At 55.6% G+C, this 19,333-nt stretch overlaps 1 protein-coding gene and 1 long non-coding RNA gene across 6 annotated transcripts in view; one reads left to right on the plus strand and one right to left on the minus strand.

The window, feature by feature from the left end:
* Positions 1 to 678: 678 nt before the first annotated feature.
* LOC139359378 (uncharacterized) lies at positions 679 to 2,134 on the minus strand. Its single transcript, XR_011615292.1, has 3 exons — positions 1,966 to 2,134; positions 1,231 to 1,370; positions 679 to 1,158 (listed from the first exon to the last, which is right to left on the minus strand). It is a non-coding gene; the product is annotated as an uncharacterized lncRNA (long non-coding RNA).
* Positions 2,135 to 3,616: 1,482 nt separating this feature from the next.
* LOC105469217 (alpha-1,6-mannosylglycoprotein 6-beta-N-acetylglucosaminyltransferase B) overlaps positions 3,617 to 19,333 on the plus strand; it is an 80,295-nt gene continuing 64,578 nt past the window's right edge. Inside the window, exons 1-3 of one of the 5 annotated variants that reach the window (XM_071083631.1) lie at positions 3,617 to 4,155; positions 7,968 to 8,080; positions 17,555 to 17,702. In XM_071083631.1, coding sequence (XP_070939732.1) covers positions 4,088 to 4,155; positions 7,968 to 8,080; positions 17,555 to 17,702 — 329 coding nt within the window. In that variant the 5' untranslated portion in view covers positions 3,617 to 4,087. Of the gene's footprint in view, positions 4,156 to 7,798; positions 8,081 to 17,554; positions 17,703 to 19,333 lie in introns of those variants that run through there. The other 4 variants (XM_011720000.3, XM_071083633.1, XM_071083632.1 and 1 more) reach the window with 4 other exon arrangements.

Below are 19,333 nucleotides of genomic sequence, written 5' to 3' on the forward strand. Positions count from 1 at the left end.
GTGCCTCCTAGCCTTGCACTGGCTGGTGGTGGGCCTGTTGATAGCTTCAGGAGAGAAACGATGAAAAGGGATGGGGTTTGGAAACGGGTACATCTGATGTCAGTCCTTATTTATTTATTATTTTATAAGAGACAGGGCATCGCACTGTCACACAGGCTGGAGTGCAGTGGTGCGCTCATAGCTCACTGCAGCCTTGATCTCCTGGGCTCAAGCAATCCTCCTGCCTCAGCTTCCCGAGTAGCTGGGACTCCAGGTGCATGCCACCACACCTGGGTAAGTTTTAAAGGTTTTGGTAGAGATGGGGTCTCACTATGTTGCTCAGGCTGGTTGTCTCAAGCTCTTGGCTTAAGCATTCCTCCTGCCTTAGCCTCCCAAAGTGCTGGGATTACAGGTGTGAGCCACGGCGCCTGGCCCACCATCAGTCCTTGGCCAGGCCTTGAAGCAGGTGCTGCGGTTCCTACTCCCCTGTTCTCCCCTGGCTTGCTTCCAGAGACTCTCCTTCCTCCTCAGGAGGCCACAAGTATTTGTATAGAACAGCGCTTTCCCACCCGGGCCTGTGTCGGCATAACCTGTGGCATTAAAACACCGGCGTGCCCAGGCCACACCTCAAGTACTGGATCAGAATAAGGACAATTTTGCTAAATTCTGCAGGTGATTCTGCTGGAATCCGGGCTGAGAACCACCAGTCGATGAGGCAGGATCTTGGGATCTTGATATGAGTCCCCCAGAAACAGATGCTGAGAATAGGATTCTGTAAGTGGTTTATTTGGATGGTGACCCCAGGAACATTGACCGGGGAGTGGAATGAGACAGGAGGGAAGGGAGTGAGCACAGCGGCATCACAAGGCTGGTCACATCATGGGCGACTGGAGCTCAAACTTGCTGGGAACCCGTGGAGCCACAGGGTAACACACCACGGATTATCACCCTGAGGGAGAGGGAGTGGGGGTGTCTATCCACTGCTTCAGGGCTGCTTCCCAGTTGTTGATCCTTTGTCCAGGGTCCTTTGTGCTTGCCCTTTTATGTTCTAGAATATTCCCACAGCCGTTAAAAAAAAGTCCTCAGGCAGAGAGTTGAAGGTGTTCTCAGTAATCTGCCTCTTTGCTTGCAGAGGTGACTGCAGCAGGAACCAGGGTGGGGCACAAACAGCATCTGTTCCTGATAGACAGTAACAACAATCAGAACTACTATGCTTAAGGGCTCAGGAGGTCCTGGCAATGGGCTACTTACCTGCATTAAGCGGCTCAATCCTCAGAACAGCTCTATGCAGCAGGTTACAAGGAGCCCGATTTATAGTTGAGGAAACCAAGGTATGAAGAGGTTGGATCCAAGACTGCACGATGCGGGATCCACAGTTTTTCTCCTAATGCCTACAGCACAGTGGAGAGCAAGCAGGACTGTTTACACTGAACTGTACTGCAGACAAGAGGCCAAAAAAAAGGGGACAGACTTCAAAAGGGACAGGCAGCTGGACAATCTGGCTTGCAAAATGTCACTGGCTGGCCTGGCACGGTGGCCCATGCCTGTAATACCAGCACTTTGGGAGGCCGAGGCAGGAGGGTCACTTGAGGTCAGGAGTTTGAGAGCAGCCTGGCCAACATGGCGAAACCCGTCTCTACTAAAATATACAAAAATGGTGCATTTTTATAGGCCTTTATTACAGGTATCTGGCACGTGCTTGTAATCTCAGCTACTCAGGAGGCTGAGGCAGAAGAATCGCTTGAACCCAGGAGGCAGAGGTTGCAGTGAGCCGAGATCGCACCACTGCACTTCAGCCTGGGCAACAGAGAGAGCCTCCATCTCAAAAAAAAAAAAAAAAAAAAAAAAGTCACTGGCTGTCCTCTGCTTGCTTCCCTCCCTGGCCCAAGCCAGCCATCAAATGGCAGACAGGCTCTCCCACTCCAACCTCAAAGTCCATATCTAAGGGAGTGTGGCCCAGAGGAAGAGGGGAGTACCCTCCCCTACCTTCTGAATTCTGGCTTCTGTGGAGGGTAGGCCACCTCCCCAGAAGACCCACGCCAGAGGTGGCCACGTCTTCTAGGGAACCCCATCTCCACCACTCAGCAAGAGGCTTCCCCTTTGGCCTAAAATGGCAACCAGATATAAATGCCACCCCCTGAGCTTACATGAGAGAGACACCTAATCAGAAGGACCATTTCATTCCTTAGTGTACATATGGCTTATTGCCAGTTTGTGGCAGATGTAGGCACCCAGGCATGAGGTATGATTTAGAGGCCTGGCAGAGACCTCTGCCCTCCAGTATCTCCTTAGCCAGCCTGCCACGATGCCTAAATTTCCTGCCACCATTCATCACTCTTCTGCACAAGGGCACGGTCAGCATGTCCTTGTTCAATGCAAATTTGTTACCTAAGCTGTGTAACACAGTATATCTGCTAACACCAATTTATCACCCATTTTCACATTAGCAGAGAGCAAGGCAGTGAGATAATGGAACTCGGGACAGGTACATTTTGATGAAGGAGGAGGAAAAGCAGGGAGCCTGTCACGGCCAGTGAGAAATGGCCCAGGAAGGGGGCCGGGAGGTGGGCAGGGCAGGCAGCAAGGGACCTGGGTGTAGCGGATTGGAGGGGACCAGGCGCAGCTGGAGGAAAATAAAGTCTCCTCCTCGCATAAGCCAGGCTGCAGCATGGTGGCCTGAGCTGGGAAGACCCTCAGAGTCATTTGACATATGACCGAGGCTTTGGGCACTTCCCAGGGTGGAGTGGTTAGGTCTGACCTCGGGAAGTGCTTTTGAAGCGGGAGAGCTTTCTTCAGGCTGGCTCTGCGAGCTCCCAGGAGCCTCTGTCTATCTCTGCAACTGCAAACACATCTCCAAAGCCAGGAAGCGCGAAGAGGAGGAGGGGAGGACGCCTAGATGCTAAGAGATGACATGAGATGCTACATGCTTTAGGGTTGCAAGGGGCCTTGGTGAGCTTCTGGTCACTATCATAATGGAGACTGAGACGTGCACACTTGATCGCCCACTGACTAGAGGAGGATCTGGGGCTAGAACTCAGTACGCCCCTGCACTTGGCTCTGTGAGCGGGCCCCACACCACAGGCTGAGTTTATACTCAGATCAGTAAGCAAAGAGGAGCCACGGGAGTTTCTGATCAGGGAGGGACAGAAGATGGGCGTGTGTTGCCAAGCGAAATCCGATCGGTGGGAAGCGGCTGGTGAGGAAGCCCGTGGAGGCACCTGGCGGAAGAGAAAGGTCTCCGCTGGGTGCGCATCTCTTCTGTGCTCTGCGGGAGCCAAAGCAGCTTTCGGCCCTCGGGGCTGGTGGCGCCCTGGGAAGTAGCTTGGCTCAGGGGAAGGAGCAGGGACCCCCGCCCGCCGGTCCTCGAAGCGGGTCCTCGGCGTCCCAGCCCCGCACGGCCCCGGGCAGGGTGGACAGCGGGGCTGCGGCCACGAGGTGGCGCCGGCGCGCCTTGGAAGCGCAGCGGCCGCTCCCGGGCCGCCCCAGCGCCGCTCTGCCGCCTCCTCCGAGGAACAATGCGGCGCCTCCGGGCGTAGCGCGGCGCGCGGCCGGACGCCGGACACCAGAGCGCGGGCGGCGGAGCGAGCGGGCGGGCTGCGGGCGCGGGTTGCCCTAGTCGAGAGCCATGGGCGCGGCGCGGCGCGGGGCCGAGGATCGGCGCGGCCCGGAGGCGCTGGGGTCCCGGGCGCGGGCCCGGGGCTGTCTCTAGCTGGCACCGAGGGCGCGGGGCCGGGGATGAGGGTGCCCGCCGCGGGGAGCCCGTCTGCGCGCCGCGGCACGGTCCCGCCCAGCGAGCGAGCCCAAGCAGGCAGACGCGTGGCCGGCGGTCTGGGGGCGCGCCGCCTCCCGGCCCCCAAAATGTGAAGCGGGGAGGGCGGAGACGCAGAGACGGCCCGGCCGGGCGCCCTCACCGCCCTCCGGCAGCCGCGCCGCTCCCTCCGCTGCCCTCCCAGGCCCGAGCAGCGAGGCCACCGAGCCGCGCGCTCCCAGCTTCGCTCGGACGCTGCTTCGGCCAGCAGAGGGTTCGTGGCCCGGAAGCGGCGAGAACTGGGCCCAGGACGGTGCGTCCGGCCTCGCCCGCGGCTGCTCGCACCAACAAGTTTGAACAATGATCACCGTCAACCCCGATGGGAAGATAATGGTCAGAAGATGCCTGGTCACCCTGAGACCCTTTCGGTAAAGTTCCCTCCTGGTTGGTCTTTTCCCCGGGGGGCGCAGGATGGAGGTGGGCGAGGTCGGTTCCTGCGAGCGTGCAAGTCCCGGCGGCAGAAGGGGAGGTTCATGCTTCAACTCCTGGTGATGACCAGTGGGCCTGGGCTGGGGAAACGGATGGGGTTGGGGTGCGGGGTATGGGTGGGGAGGGGTGTGGTATTCGGGGACCTGTCCCGAGTTGGGCAGGGTTGGAGAGGACTCGGGATGCAGAGGTAAGAATGGGGGCAGAAAACCCCCAGGTGGTGGTCCTGGGCCCAGAAAGTCGCCCCAGCCTGCCCGCCCCTTCCTAGCCCCTCGGGGTCCTTCCTCACCCCGCGGACGGTCCCATCCGGGCGGCAAAGTTAGTGAGCGGCGCCCAGGAGCTCCCCCTCTGGTCCCTCCCGTCCCTCCTGTCTGCCCCTAGGTCGGCTACCCCCAACCCCTCCGCCTGTGCCACCCTTTCCCCCGCCTTTGGTGGCACTGCTCTCCTCCCCACGGTGCTTGGGCCTGGCTCCGACGAGAGGGTCCCGAGATTAGACCGAGGACCCGCTCATCCCGGATTCGCCCCCGATCGCAGGCGTTGGAGATGCGGGGGTAGGGGCTGCGCTGCGGGGCTATGGGGCGGCTGGAGCCGGGGCTGCGGCGGAGCGTGGCGGGCGGGCGGAGGCGAAGGCGACATGCTTCGGGCGGCCAGCACCTGGGGGCCCAGGCCAGGCAGGGTTGGGGCCGCACAGGACTCACTGGACCCAGCCAGGGGCCCCCAGGGCCCAGCAGTGCCGGGGCAGCCCCCTCTCCTCCCAGGCACCCGCGGAGCCGGCCCGCAGTGGGGTGGGGAGGGGGTGCTGCCTGGTGGACGCTCGGCGGGGCCAGAGTGTCACCCCCTGGGTAGCTGGTCAGTGAGGAAGCTGGGGGAGTGACAGCCCCGGTGCAGGGGCCGGACTCGGGACGCGGCCACAGGTGGGCTCCGGGCGCGGGAGGGAGCCCGCGAAGGCGGAGCTGGCAGGGTCCCTGAACCCTTGCCCTCCAGGTCTCGGCCAGAGTCCCGGTCCCGCCCAGCCCCACTGTGGTCTCCCTGCCAGCTCCAGACAGGGATGGGGGTGGGGAGACGGTGGCTCACCTGGCGCCGGCCTCCCAGCACACCGGGCCTGCCTGCTGGGCCGAGGAGGCAGCCCCAGGGGACGGCAGGGGTCAGGCTGGACCGCTGCGGTTCAGGGCTCCGGGAGGCCCGGAGAGCTGGTGCAGGCCCTGGGCGGTGATAGGGGCCTCGGGAGCCCATGGGAAGCAGGGCGGGAAGCGGGCGTCTCTGAAAAGGGCCTTGCTCCTCCAGGGAAGCCCTTGAATCCCTGAGCTGACTGGGAAGGCTGGAGGGTCCTCACCCCTTCTCTTCTGACCCCATTCAGGTCCCGCCCTCCGGGCGGCTGGATGTTTCCTGGCGCGATTGGAAGCAGCCGCGGGACCCCAGTACCATGGACAGCGCTCGCGCCCCAGGGCTGCTTCCCTGTCTCGTCCTGCCCTGGTTTTTTTTCAGGCCCTTATCTGAAGGCAGGACTAGGGGTGGAGCTGCATGGGTCCCCAAAGTTGTGTAACTTCACCCCAGGGTCTCCCTGGGCTTCCCGGAGACCCGCAGCCATCATCAGTGAGTCCCTTCAGTTGAGGTGGGGGGCAGGCTCCAATTATAGCACCCCAGCTTGTTCATCCTCAAAGGCAGGCTGGGGTCCTGTTCTCTCTGGTTTTCCCCGGGCTGCTGGCAGGGTCTTTATTCCATAGGTGCCCCTGGAATGTTGCTTGAGTGGATACATGGATGGCTGAAACCATTTTAACTTGAGCCCACTCCAAATGCCCCCCAGCTGCCTTGGGGGACATTGAATCCCAGGATCGGGGGCTGGCAGAGGGAGATGCAGATGAGGTGTGTTGGGGGACTTTGGGTTCGGGGTTAAAGGGGGTAGACACTGTTCTCATAGCAGGGTTGTTGGACCCTGGTGGGCAGCCCAGGTCCCCAGCTCTAAGTACAACTCCCTCGCTCCCCTGGCCTCTTCCCTAGGGACTAGAGACATGAGTGGGGGAAGTCCGTCCTTGTCCTCAGATTGGGAGGACAAATAGCTGATTTCCCCTGGGATCTCCCGAGCATGGGACAGCACCTTTCCTGTGCCGTGGCTGTGGCTGTTGTCTCTAGAGTCTCCCGACTTCCTCTGAGGGACCCCAAGATCTGAGCCCCACCCCCAGGCTTGGTGGAATTAAGTGAGGTGTCCTTCTGTGCTGAGGGAAGTGTCCCTTGTGCGGTCTCGCCTACCAAATCATGTCTCCTGACCTTCCTGTCGAGGGTGTGGTCTTTGAGTCTCTCCTTCGGGAAGCTCCCAAGCACCTCTCTGCTTTGGGGTTCTCCTCCTCTCTGCCCAAATCTCTAACAGCTTCCTTTAAATATGGGCTGGGAATTTTGTTGTGCCTTTTATTTTCTTCTGCAATTATGTGTTTTCTTTAATGGACCAAATTTTAATTAAATACTGCTCTGCCAGTTTCAAATAATGAAGATTAAAATGCATAAAGCAAGTCTTGCATAAAGACACAAACAAGTGTGGAACCTGAGGGTGTGGAGTGGAGGGGCAAAGCCCGGAGGTCTCTGGCATGACTTGTGGGGCTCTCTCCAGGGAGCCTGACTCCACACAAGAGAGGGTTCCTCACCCTGATCTGGGGTTGGTGGGAGGGCGCCCCTCTCAGCTCTGCCAGTTCATCAAGTCCCCTGATAGGTTCAAGGTCCCAGAAAAGCCCCAAGGCTGTGCTGCGAGCTCAGCTCTCCTGTTTGGGGCCTAGGATTGATGAGGGAAGCAGCGGGACCCTGGGTCTGGATTGAGGGAGGAAGGGTTCTGTGCCTTCTTCCCTGCTGTCCCCCTGGGGTTACCCCAGAGCCTGGCTTCTGGTGGATAATCAATAACTACGTGTTGAAGGCAGGAACAGGAGTCCTGTCCTGGCCAGCTCTCCCTCCGACCCAGTGTGACAGCACACACACCTATATTACATCCCTTGCACAGGTATGAGGACACCCTGGCCAGTCCGTGGTGCAGGCTGATGACCCTGGGTGTGCCTGCCTAGGGGAGATGTGTGTTGGGGGCAGCCTGGGCATGGGCCATGTGGCCCTGCCCTGGAGATCTTACCATACAGTAGTGGAAGTGGTTGGGGGTGTTCAAACAAGTTCATGACTGCTGCAGCAAGGCCTCTGCATACAGCACTGAGGGTGGCCTGAGTGACTGATAGGGTCCAGGTGGGCTTTGTCTGGACCAATTCCTTGCCTTCTAGCTGGCCTCGGGCCCTGCTGTGTCCATCACTGGTTGTCAAACTTTAGCATGCGGTGGAATCTTCAGGAGACTTTGCTAAAACAGCTTGCTCGCTCCACCCCAGAGCCTCAGATTCAGTAATTTGGGGTCTGGGCCCAGCATTGGTATTTCTAAGGAGTCTCAGGTGATGCCGACTGCTGGTCTGGGGACCACACTTTGAGGACTGCAGCTGTTAATGAACCAGCTCCGCTTGGAGGCTAGAGCCCGCCCGCCTCATGCCTAAGTGTGCGTCATTCTGCCTTGTGGTTTTTCGTGTGGCTCGGGGCCAGCATCTTGTAGTCGAGCTCTCTTTATCCTGTAGTGGGGGAGCCCTCCTGGGCCTGGAGCTCAGCCCCCATCCTTTCATTCTCCTTTGCTTCCTTCACTCATGCACTCATTCTTAAAGCATTTGTGCAGCCGGTACTTGGTGGAGCGCCGGAGCACGATGGCCCTTCCTGCCCTCCTGACCCGCCTCCTTCCTCTCCGCAGGCTTTTTGTCCTGGGCATCGGCTTCTTCACTCTCTGCTTCCTGATGACATCTCTGGGAGGCCAGTTCTCGGCCCGGCGCCTGGGGGACTCGCCATTCACCATCCGCACAGAAGGTACCTTTGTGGGGCAAGGGAAGTGTGAGATGAATGAGGGTGTTTGTGGGTCAAAGAGGAACTGTCTCTGAGCCTAGCCCTGTACCTGGCTTTCTGGCCGCCCTGTAGGTGGATGTGAGTGGAGGGGGCCTGGACTTGCTCTGTGTGACCCTCCATGCGCTTTGGCTCTGGTCTGGCAGCTGTCATCAGGCTTCCTCTGGCCTGGGTTCTCAGGCCAGGCTAGGGCCTTTAAGCCAGGGTCTCCCGGGTCTCAGAAGAGGCTGCCACTGTTGCTTCTTTAGTTGGGTGTCGGGGTGAGCAGTCTCTGGATATTACACCTGAACCCTTGAAGCACACATATCCTTGTCTTTGGCCCAGGCTGTGGCCATGTGGGGACGGGTCTGGCCATAGGCTTAAATGTCTTATCTCTGAGCTCTTGGGACACAGCTCTCTCCCAGGCCCCGTCACTCCTTGCCCACAGGATATTTGCAAGGCAGTGGAATGGAGATCAGAGCATGGGCTTTGGAGGTCTGGTGGGTCTGGGCTTGCATCCTGGTCATCACCTACCAGCTGTGTGCCGTTGGCCGAGTCACCTGGCTTCCCTACAGAGAAGGACAGCAGTGACCTTCTGCAGAGGTTGGATTGAAGGGGCTCACACGTGAACATTACCCAGCATGGTTGGTGCCACATGGCACAAGAGTGACCAACTGGGAGCCCTCCTCCTGAAACTGGGCCCAGCCCCACCTCATCTCACCTAAGGAGGGGTAGGGGTCAGAACTGAGTCCTGCCCACTGTATCATGGGGGTTCTTTTGGTCACTGATCAAAAGGAGGGACATGGGGTAGTGGGGAAACTGAGACAAGTGGATTTCTGGAACTGTTTGAAGGCTGGCTCTGTGAGATTTCCCTGCCCCTCTGGGGAAGTCTCTCCTTGAAGTCCACCTTCTTGAACTTGCAGGGCTTGGGTATCTGGCTCCCCTGTTCTCAGCGATGAATATTGTAGACATCCCAAGTTGAATAGGTTGTCATCTGGGTGGGTGCTGAGGGGCTCTTATTATGCCATCTGTCATCTCATCATTAGATTCATTCCTCTGGTTTCACATGCACTTCTTTAAACTTGCAAAAGCTCTCAGAAGGAATCTCACACTTATTAGTCATTCAAGCCTGAGTGTAAGTTAATTTATCCCGTCTCTGACTCGCAGAGATTCCTCAGTCTCTGAGCCTCCAAATTTTCCTCTGGTAAATGGGGATGGTAATCCCCATTTCCCAGGCTTGTCGTGAGGCTGTGCTAAGATAAAGCATGGGAAGGGGCCTCAGCAGCATCTGTCAAACGGCAAGCACTCCATCAATACTTAATGGATGTTTTGAGTTGGAAACGGGGGCACTGCAGCAAAGCATGTTTATGGAAGAGGACCAAGGAGATGCTGGAATGTCTATGTAGGAGAGGCTGAGGATTGAGGTGGGCAGGGGTGGGAGGAGGCAGTCGTGAAGGTGCACCGGAAGGGTGGCTTGAGGGAGGGCTGGTAGGAAAAGTGGTGCATGGGAAGATGGAGTATAGACAGAGATTCATAGAGTACCTGGCTGCCACCCCTGGAAAGGGGGTGTGCCTATCTGGGTGGGCTGCTACAGAGGCCTTGAGGAAGCTGAACCTCCAGAAAGGTCAGGGGTCTAAGAGGTGGGAATTAGGGGTCGGGGAGAAGAGGGGTTTTTGGCTGGGCTCTGGTTTTTATGCCTCTCTCCCTAAGGGGGTTGGAGAGTCAAGGTAACTCACCTACCCCATGGCTCTTGCCCCATCTGGGCAGGATCAGGCTCAGTGGTCCGGAGTACAAGGGGTGTGGGAGCCCTGCTGTGCTCCGTGCTGTGCAGTTTTGCTTGGGTATGGGGGTGGGAGTCCAACCCTAACTGCAGGTCTGGGTCTAAAGATGAATGGAACCACATAGGGGAGAGCACTTGCCCAAGTTCATGCAATTGGACTAGAGCTGTGTGTGCATATGTGTGTATATGTGCATGTGTGTGCATGTGCATGGGCTTAAACTTTTTAATGGGGTATAAGATACACAAATGAACAATCCATGCAACTAACAACCCAGATCAAGGAACAGAACATGATCAGCCCCCAAGTGTCCCCATGCCACTTCACAGTCATTACTCACCCAAAGATAGTCATGACCTGACTTCTGATCGCATAGAAGAGTTCTGCCTGTTTTTTGGGCTTTGTGAGCATGGAATCATTTTGGGAGTTGATAATGGTTTGGCTGTGTCCCCACCCAAATCTCATCTTGAATTGTAGTTCCCATAATCTCCACTTCTTGTGGAGTGGACCCTGTGGGAGGTAATTGAATCATGGGGGTGGTTTACCTCCATGCTGTTCTTGTGATAGTGAATGAGTTCTCACAAGATCTGATGGTTTTTATAAGGGGCTTTTTCCCTTTTGCTTGGTACTTCCCCTTCCTGCTGCCATGTGAAGAAGGACATATTTGCTTTCCCTTCCGCCATGATTGTAAGTTTCCTGAGGCCTCCCCAGCCATGCTGGACTCTGAGTCAATTAAACCTTTTTCCTCTATAAATTACCCAGTCTTGGGTATGTCTTTAGTAGCAATGTTGAGAATGAACTAATACAGGAGTAGTCTTTTGTGTGTGGCTTTTCTCTCAATAGTACATGTGTGAGACTCACTATCTTGTATGTGGTTGCATACATATCTTGTATGTCACTTACACTTTTGCACTGTTTTTTTATTTTTATTTTTATTTTTTTGCTGTGTAGCCTTCCATTATGTGAGTACACCACCATTTTTTTTTTATACTTTAAGTTCTAGGGTACATGAGCACAATATGCAGGTTTTTTACATATGTATACATGTGCCATGTTGGTGTGCTGCACCCATTAACTTGTCATTTACATTAGGTATATCTCCTAATGCTATCCCTCCCCCCTCCCCCCTCCCCACAATAGGCCCCGGTGTGTGATGTTCCCCTTCCTGTGTCCAAGTGATCTCATTGTTCAATTCCCACCTATGAGTGAGAACATGCATACACCACCATATTTTTATCCATCCGACCATTGGTGGGCATTTGGTTGTTTCCAGTTTTGGGCTTTTGCGAACAGCGCTGCTATGAATATTTTAGTGCATGTCTTTTGGTAAACACACGTAGGCATTTCTGTTGGGTATACCTAGGAGTGGAGATTCTACATGTTGTAATGTTAGTTCTCAGACCAAATTTATCCAAACCAGTCTTTTCACATTTCCCAGGCCTCAGAAGCTGAGTGCCTGGAATACAGAACTGAAGTCTGGGAGAAGGAGGAGAAAAAGGGGCCGCTGAGAACCTGGGAGAGCTGACCCTGATTCACTTTAGATCCCGATTTGCAGTGTTCCCCGTGATTTCTTTCATATCCTTGGATCAAGCTAATTTGCTTGGGCAGACCCAAGGCAGGGACTGAGGCGGGGAAAGCAGTTTGCAATGTGGGTTTAACATCCTGATCCTGCAAGAGAAGCTCCTCAAACTACATCCCCACACAGTGCCTGGGGCAGCCCTGCTGAGAACCAAGGAGATGCCAGCGTTTCCACCTAGGAGATGCCTGAGGGAAGGATCAGGGCTTCAAGGGAGGTGCTTGGCAGATTGCTTGGCTGAATCAGGCCTGGGAAGGGATCTTGGAAGTTCTGGGCCAGGGTTGGGTTGTTGGATAATGCACATTTTGTTACACAAAAGAAATCTGTGGAGTCTAGACAACCCCAGAGCAGAATCAGGAGAAGGAAACCCTCTAAGGCCCTGCTATTTAGAAAAAAAAAAAATCATTGCATTGGTCAAAAAACAATCTGTGTACAAATGGGAAAAACCATCTCTCCTCCCCTGTCAAACCAGTGACAAGTGACAGAAGTGACAGAAGTGGGGTCCCACATGGACTGTGGCTGCGAAGGGGGAGGGAGGAGAAGGCTTTTCTCGAAAAGAAGAGCAGGGCGTCATTCAGCCTCTTGTGGACTGTGGTCTATGTGCGGGGCCTCCAAATTCTCCTCTGTGCCTGTTTATACTTCATGATAAACTCTGCATACTTTGGGGGATGAAATGTGACTGACATCTCATTCTGTATTCTGCACACTCATCTGAAAGATTCGAGAGAGGAGGCTGCATGGGGAATCATGACCCAGAGGAGATCTGACTTCATTCCCTCTTGCTGCATTTGGGCCAGGCCTGGACCCTGGGGAGGGCTTTCTGGCATCGCCCCCTCCCAGGCAGCTCTGCCCCACTTCCCACCCCAGGCCCTCCTCCTGTCTCCTGCCCTTCCAGCCCTTCTCTCCTAGGCCTCCTTCCCCATGTGGCTGCAGATAGGGCTGTGGGGCTGTTTCCTGCCCTCTGACTTGTCTTGAAGAAGTAGTGGTAGGAGTCTGGGCATGGTGGCTCATGCCTATAAGCCCAACACTTTGGGAGGCTGAGGCAGGTGGATCACCTGAGGTCAGGAGTTCCAGACCAGCCTGGCCAACATGGTGAAACCTGTTTCTACTAAAAATACAAAAATTAGCAGGCTGTGGTGGCACATGCTGTAATCCCAGCTCCTTAGGAGGCTGAGGCAGGAGAATTGCTTGAACCTGGGAGGAGGAGGCTGCAGTGAACCGAGATTGCGCCACTGCACTGCAGCCTACGTGACAGAGCAAGACTCCGTCTTGGGTTTAAACAACAACAACAACAAAAAAAAGTAGTGGTAGGAGGCTGTGTTTTGGGAGGGGTCTGTAGGTTGGAAGTCCATGGCACAGCTGCATGTGTCTACTGCACCCTGCCAGACCTCCCAGGCCTCCTCCAGGAATTGAACCTGGGGAAGGCTCCCTGGCTCCATGGATGGTTCTGGCTCTGGCCCTTGGTGCTAAGGGGCCCAGGGGCTCTTCTCTCAGGCTCAATGGATGGGGGGCCAGGGCCCGGAGGTCTGAGGGAGAGCCTGATGCGGCCTCCCACGGCCTGTCCTTGTCTTCTCTGCTGCCCGGAGCCCAGAGCGCCCGTGGCCTCAGCTGGTTTCTGCGGTGAGCAAGGACAGAGAGACAAACGTGCACATTTCTCCAGCTGCACAAACACCCAGTCACAGCTCCCTTCTCAGTGCCAGGGAAGCCTCTGCTTTCTGGAGAGATGGGGGCTCATTCAATTTCCAATGGTAAAGGGTGGGGATGGGGACAAGAAAAGGGGGACGAAGGAGGATGAGAGAGACAGAGAGATACAGAGCGTCTGGGGAGGGGATGGGGCCTCCGTGGGTAATAAACACACCCCGTCTGTAGATGAGAGGATCTATTTGTATCTCACAGCGTCCTAGCTTTCCTTATTTATATGGAAATATGGAGGGAACATGTGCCTGTTCTGAGATGTATCACTGGGGCCTCACATTAAATATATTTCAATTTAGCTGATGCCAAGAGTGGTGAAGTGACTGGGGAGAGGCGATGTCAGCTGGCTCTGCTGACAGTCCCAGGGCCAGTGGCGGCTTTTAGGGGGGTGGGTCACTGGGGGAAGGTCGGCCTAACCTGCTTCCCTCCTGGGTACCCACCCCCTGCCTTGTCTTTGGGCATTTTTAGAGTGGAAAATGTGCCTGATACCCCAAGGGCTCATTGGGAAGGGGCGGGGCTGTCTCCCCAGGTCTCAGGGCTTTCTGGAGTTCCATGCCATCTGCAGAAGATAGGAGCAGCTCCTGAGCCCCTGGAACTGGGGGGTGGGACTCTTGCTGCCTTGGTCCAGTCTGATGAGGTGGGGCTTGAAGAACTACAGATGGGGGATCTGGCTCTGTGGACATGGTCATTGTGAAACCCAGGCTGCAATGACCCACGCCTCTGTATGTCCTCAGGGTTTTCGTTTGTTTGTTTGAGAGAGGGTCTCGCTCTGTTGCCCAGGCGGGAGTGCAGTGGTGCAATCACGGCTCACTGTAGCCTCAATCTCATGGGCTCCAGCAATCCTCCCACCTCAGCCCTGAAAGTAGCTGGGATTACAGGCACATGCCACCATGCCTGGCTAATCTTTGTATTTTTTATTGAAAAGGGGTTTTGCCATGTTGCCCAGGCTGGTCTTGAACTCCCGAGCTCAAGCGATTCATCCACCTTGACCTCCCCAAGTGCTGAGATTATAGGCATGAGCCACTGCGCCTGGCCTGCTGCCAGCTTTTATAGGAGTGATTCTTTCTTTTCCCGTTTCTCGAATCTCTGGAAGCAATTAGGGGAAGTCAGAAACAGAAGTCAGGGTGATAGAGACTCAGAGCTCAATGAGCCCAGCCCCCTCGTTTTACATGAGAGTAAATTGAGGCCAAGAGAAGGACGGTGACCTGCCCACCTATCTGGTCCGTGGCAGAGCAGGCCTGGAGTCCAGGCTTCTGCCGCACCCCTCTTGACCGGGCCCATGCCACCATGCTGCTGCTGCTGCAGCCTCTGTTTTGTCGACTCTCAGGGGCCCCTGCAGCTCGAGGCCAGACCTCATAGTTTTTGGCCCATCAGCTGTTTTTCAGCCTGTGCAATGGGGCTGGGAGCGTGGGGTGTGGGTGGGGAGCTGTGACCGTGAGGTTTCTGGGAGGGGCTCAGGCGATGGGCAGGAGCAGAGGAAGCTTGGGGTGGGCTTGGAGAGTGGGACCGGTAGAGCAGCAGACAGGGTGCCAGGCCTGAGGCACTCCAGGGAACACAGCATCACCCCAAAAGCCATATTGTGGGCTCAGCACTCGTGGGGTGCTGCATCTGCAGGAGCGAGCTGCTGACCAGGCTCTGTGGTCAGTCAGGCCTAAGTGCTCTGGCCACAGCACCACTACGGTGTCCCGGCTGTGGTCTGTTACTCCTTTTTCCATCTTAGTCCTTTGGGGAAAGGACCCTCCAGCCTGAGCTGTGAGCAACTGCCCACCAGGGCTGCCCAGTGAGGCCAGGCAGGCTGTGTACTGCACGACTCCATGATACCCTTCAAGCGGTCACAGTACCAGTGGTGCCCCGTGGACTTGTGGAAAGCAGTGGCCAGGCAGGTCATCTGAGTCCTCCAGTGTTTTTAGCTGAAATGATGGGAATCTCTTCATTTACTCTGTGCTAAAAGCACTGGTTGCAAGCTCGGTATTGAATTTGGAGGGTGGGCTTGGGCAGGCATCTCTGAAATGAGAGTGATCTGAAAAAGTAAACCATTGCCCCCAACTCTGGGAAGCTCAAAGAGAGAGTGAGCCATCTATATCCTGTTTTTATCCCACTACTTTGGAGAAGGACTACTGCAGCCCAAGCTATGAGCAATGGCTCACCAGAACTGCCCAGATTAACCGATTGAGTGTGTGAGTGCGTGGGGAGGGCCTGAGAGGCTGGAGGGACCTGAGTTAGTGTCATTTAATGCTAGTGTGAAATTTCCCGGTCCCAGCTGAGTGTTTGAAAATCCACTCTGTTTTCCGTAGAGGGACTTGTGGGGGGGGGGGTCCTTTGCTGCTTCAGCTCTTGGGGTGGGGAGGAAATATGCCCATTTTCTCCAATGCCCGACCCCATCCGTGAGCCTTCCTGGGCATCTCTGCCTCTCTCTCCTTCTTTTCTTCTGCCCCCCACAACCCCCCTGCTCCCATTCATGCCTGTTCTTTGGAGCCAGGAGCCCTGTGTCTTTAAGGAAATCACAGCTTCTCCTGTTTTGCAGCCCTAGCCTGGCTGGCATTTCCACGGTGTGTGAGTGGCCCCTCCCCAGCTCCTGTGGCCTCCCTTCTGACCTCAGGTGGGGTCACCTGGCAGGGGAGCCCCACCAGGGGGTGACTTATATCAGGGTGGGAACGCGGCAGCAGTGGCTGGGCCGGCCGGAGCCAGGGAAGAAGGGCAGAAGCAAAGCAGAAATGTAACAGCAGCCCCGGTGATGCGGAGGCTGCCGGCTGCCCCTGCTCAGCCCACAGCCTCTGGTTCCTTCTCTCTTCTCCCTGCTCTGCCTCTTCTCAGTGGCCTCTCTCTTGTCACCTTCCTGGTGCTGTGATGTTGGTCTGCAGATGGGGCCTGTTATTCTTGCCTTGAGACGGGGATGCTGAAGCTCAGAGCCATTCAGTGACTGCCCCGGTCACACGGGGGTCAGAGGGCAGAGGCCCCAGTCCCCTTGCCCTCCCCAGGTGGGGTGACTGCAGTGTGTTCTACTTGGTCTTGGGGCTCCCTGGCAGGGCTGAGCTTGGGCGCCCTGGTGGTAACATTCTCGGCAATGCAGCTTTCCCAGCTTCCCCAGCTTCCCCGTCTCTCTTCCTCACTCTCCTGCCGAGGTTTCCATTAGCTCCCGTTTAAACTACTCACCCTCAAACCCTTGTCCCAGGCTCTGCTTCTGGGGAGCCCAACCCATGGCATCCTCCACTGGGCCCCTGGACTGGCAGCCTGAGCGTCAAAGGTTCGTGTCCCCAGGTGACCTGGCTCATTTTTGGGGAGTGATTTCAAGCCCAACCCATAGGGGTTTGGGAGGAGCTGAGTTGGGGATTTTAGTGCCTGGAGCCCAGCACCCTATGGACTGTGTGGAGGGCCAATGTGAAGCCTTCAGATTTAATTAAAAAGGAAGGCGAGAGCTCGCTCCTGCACACTGGCACGTGCAGTGCTAATGATCGGGAATGATTAGAAAGGAAGCCGTGGAGGATTGCAGGCTGGCTGATGGGATCTTGGTCGAAGTGCCTCATTTTCATTTAATTTTCTTCTTCACAAGGTCTCCCCTGCCCAGGCTGGGAGCAGAGGGAAGAGCAGGCGCTTCAGCCCCAGGGAATCTGCTCTCGTCAGTTGATCTTTGGGAACCCAAAGACCAGTTTGAGATTCAGAACTCATGCATTATGGTTTCCTACAGGAGGGTCCAGGGAAGAGGGATGGGGAAGAGATGGGGTTAGGGCCCAGGGGCTGGGCAGGAGAAGGAGGGCTGGGGAAGCAACAGGGCCCTGGGCCCCTGAACACAGGCTCCCAACTTCCCTGCATGTCCAGATCTATGGGGAGCAAGGAAAGTGCAGATTCCCAGGGCCCGGACCCTAGACAGTTGAACTGGCAAATCTAGACCAAGGCCCAGAAATCTGAATTTTAACAGCCTGCCTAGAAGATCCAGATGCTGCTGGGTGATTGGCCACACTTCTAGGAACCCTGATCTAGAAGTCCTGCCTGGAGCTTGCTGTCTGGGGGCTCTGGGGCTTCTGTCCCAGTGCTGGGCCTTTTCTGCCATCTCACAGATATGAGGGTTGTTGGGCCCCAGGACACCTCAAAGATTACATCTAAAGCTCCATTTTACAGTTGACAAAACTGAGGCCCAGAGGGCTTAGGAAATGATCCCAATGTCACATGGCTGGTGGAGACAGGGCTGCCCAGGGCTCTCACTCCACCACGATGCTGTTCTCTGTACCGCAAAACAATGCAGCAAAGGGGTCAGGAATGACTGGGAAGATAGGGCTGAGGCTGGGGTCTGGTGTTGGTGCTGGGGGGCTTTGGGGCCAGCTTTGTCTGAGCTGCCCCAGCCTGGACACCAGGTGGCCTCAGGTGGCCTCCAGGCTGCTCAGGCCTCCCCTAACCATACCCACACTCTGCCCACAGTGATGGGGGGCCCTGAGTCCCGTGGCGTCCTGCGCAAGATGAGCGACCTGCTGGAGCTGATGGTGAAGCGCATGGACGCACTGGCCAGGCTGGAGAACGTCAGTGAGCTGCACCGGGCTGGCGGCGACCTGCATTTTCCCGCAGACAGGTGAGGGGACGCGGGGAGGAGGCACGCGGAGCAGGGGAGCGGTGGCACCTGCCACTCTGCCCGGCATGCTGTCCATCATCTCCTTTTGTGAATCTGGAGAAGATTTTGACTATATGGTAATACAGCCCAGAACGCATTTCTACCACCCAAATTTAACAACTGTTAACATTTTATTGCATTTGTGGCCTGTTTTCCTCTTTAAATAAAACATCACAGATGAAAACTGAAGGGCCTTTTAACAACTTCTCCCTAGAGACAAGTGCCTCCCTGAATTTGCTGTAAGTTTTTCCAGTCCATTCCAAGCACATTTGCACATATGTTTAATACACACACACATTATAAATGCATAGTGTGTGATTTTAACAAATTCCATGTAAGTGGCATCTCACAGTACATATTCCACTGCCCTTTTTTTTTTTTTTTTTTTGAGATGGAGTCTCACTCTGTCACCCAGGCTGGAGAGTGCAATGGCATAGTCTCAGCTCACTCCAACCTCCGTCTCCCAGGTTCAAGCAGTTCTTCCGCCTCAGCCTCCCAAGTAGCTGGGACTACAGGTGCATGCCACCACACCTGACTAATTTTTGTGTTTTTAGTAGAGACAGTGTTTTACTATGTTGGCCAGGCTCGTCTCGAACTCCTAACCTCGTGATCCACCCACTTTGGCCTCTTAAAGTTGGGAGTACATCTACTGCCTTTTAAATATTAAAAAAAAAATTTTTTTTTGAGACAGTCTTACTCTGGGCTGGAGTTAAGTGACATGATCTTGGCTCACTGAAAACTCTGCCTCCCAGGTTCAAGTGATTCTCATGACTCAGCCTCCTGAGTAGCTGGGATTACAGGAGTACACCACCACACCAGTTAGTTTTTCTATTCTTTTTAGTAGAGATGGGGTTTCACCATGTTGGCCAGGCTGGTCTCCAAATTCCTGACCTCTGGTGATCCACCCGTCTCAGCCTCCCAAAGTGCTGGGATTACAGGCATGAGCCACCCAGCCTTTTTTTAAAAATTTTTTTTCGTGATGATTTTGAACTCTGTGTTGAGGGTATGTTACTAATGTACCCCTGGCCATTTTTGCCAAGTAGAACTTTCTGGTTTATTTATTCTAAATATTCTCCTACTTCGGCCAGGATGTCTGAGAGCCCCAGAGTCTGTGCTGCTATCCTACGTGCCCCAGCAGCATCTCCAGGGGCACATGCGGTGTGACATCCAAATCATGTGTCCTAGGTATATAAGGCATCTCCTGGACCTCAGAGAACAGGAGTGTGGGAGGTCAGGCCGTCCCGACTGGCCCCTAGAAGTGGATGTGGAAGGAGGGACTTTGACCTCACCCTATTCCAGGGAGACAAGCTCCACTTTCCCTCTTTTATATATTGGGGTTCTTTTTTTTTTTTTTTTTGAGACGGAGTCTGGCTCTGTCACCCAGGCTGGAGTGCAGTGGCGCGATCTCGGCTCACTGCAAGCTCCGCCTCCCGGGTTTACGCCATTCTCCTGTCTCAGCCTCCCGAGTAGCTGGGACTACAGGCGCCCGCCACCTCGCCCGGCTAGTTTTTTGTATTTTTTAGTAGAGACGGGGTTTCACCGTGTTAGCCAGGATGGTCTCGATCTCCTGACCTCGTGATCCGCCCTTCTCG

The sequence above is a fragment of the Macaca nemestrina genome, chromosome 17, assembly GCF_043159975.1.
Source record: "Macaca nemestrina isolate mMacNem1 chromosome 17, mMacNem.hap1, whole genome shotgun sequence".
NCBI classification, from domain to species: domain Eukaryota; kingdom Metazoa; phylum Chordata; class Mammalia; order Primates; family Cercopithecidae; genus Macaca; species Macaca nemestrina.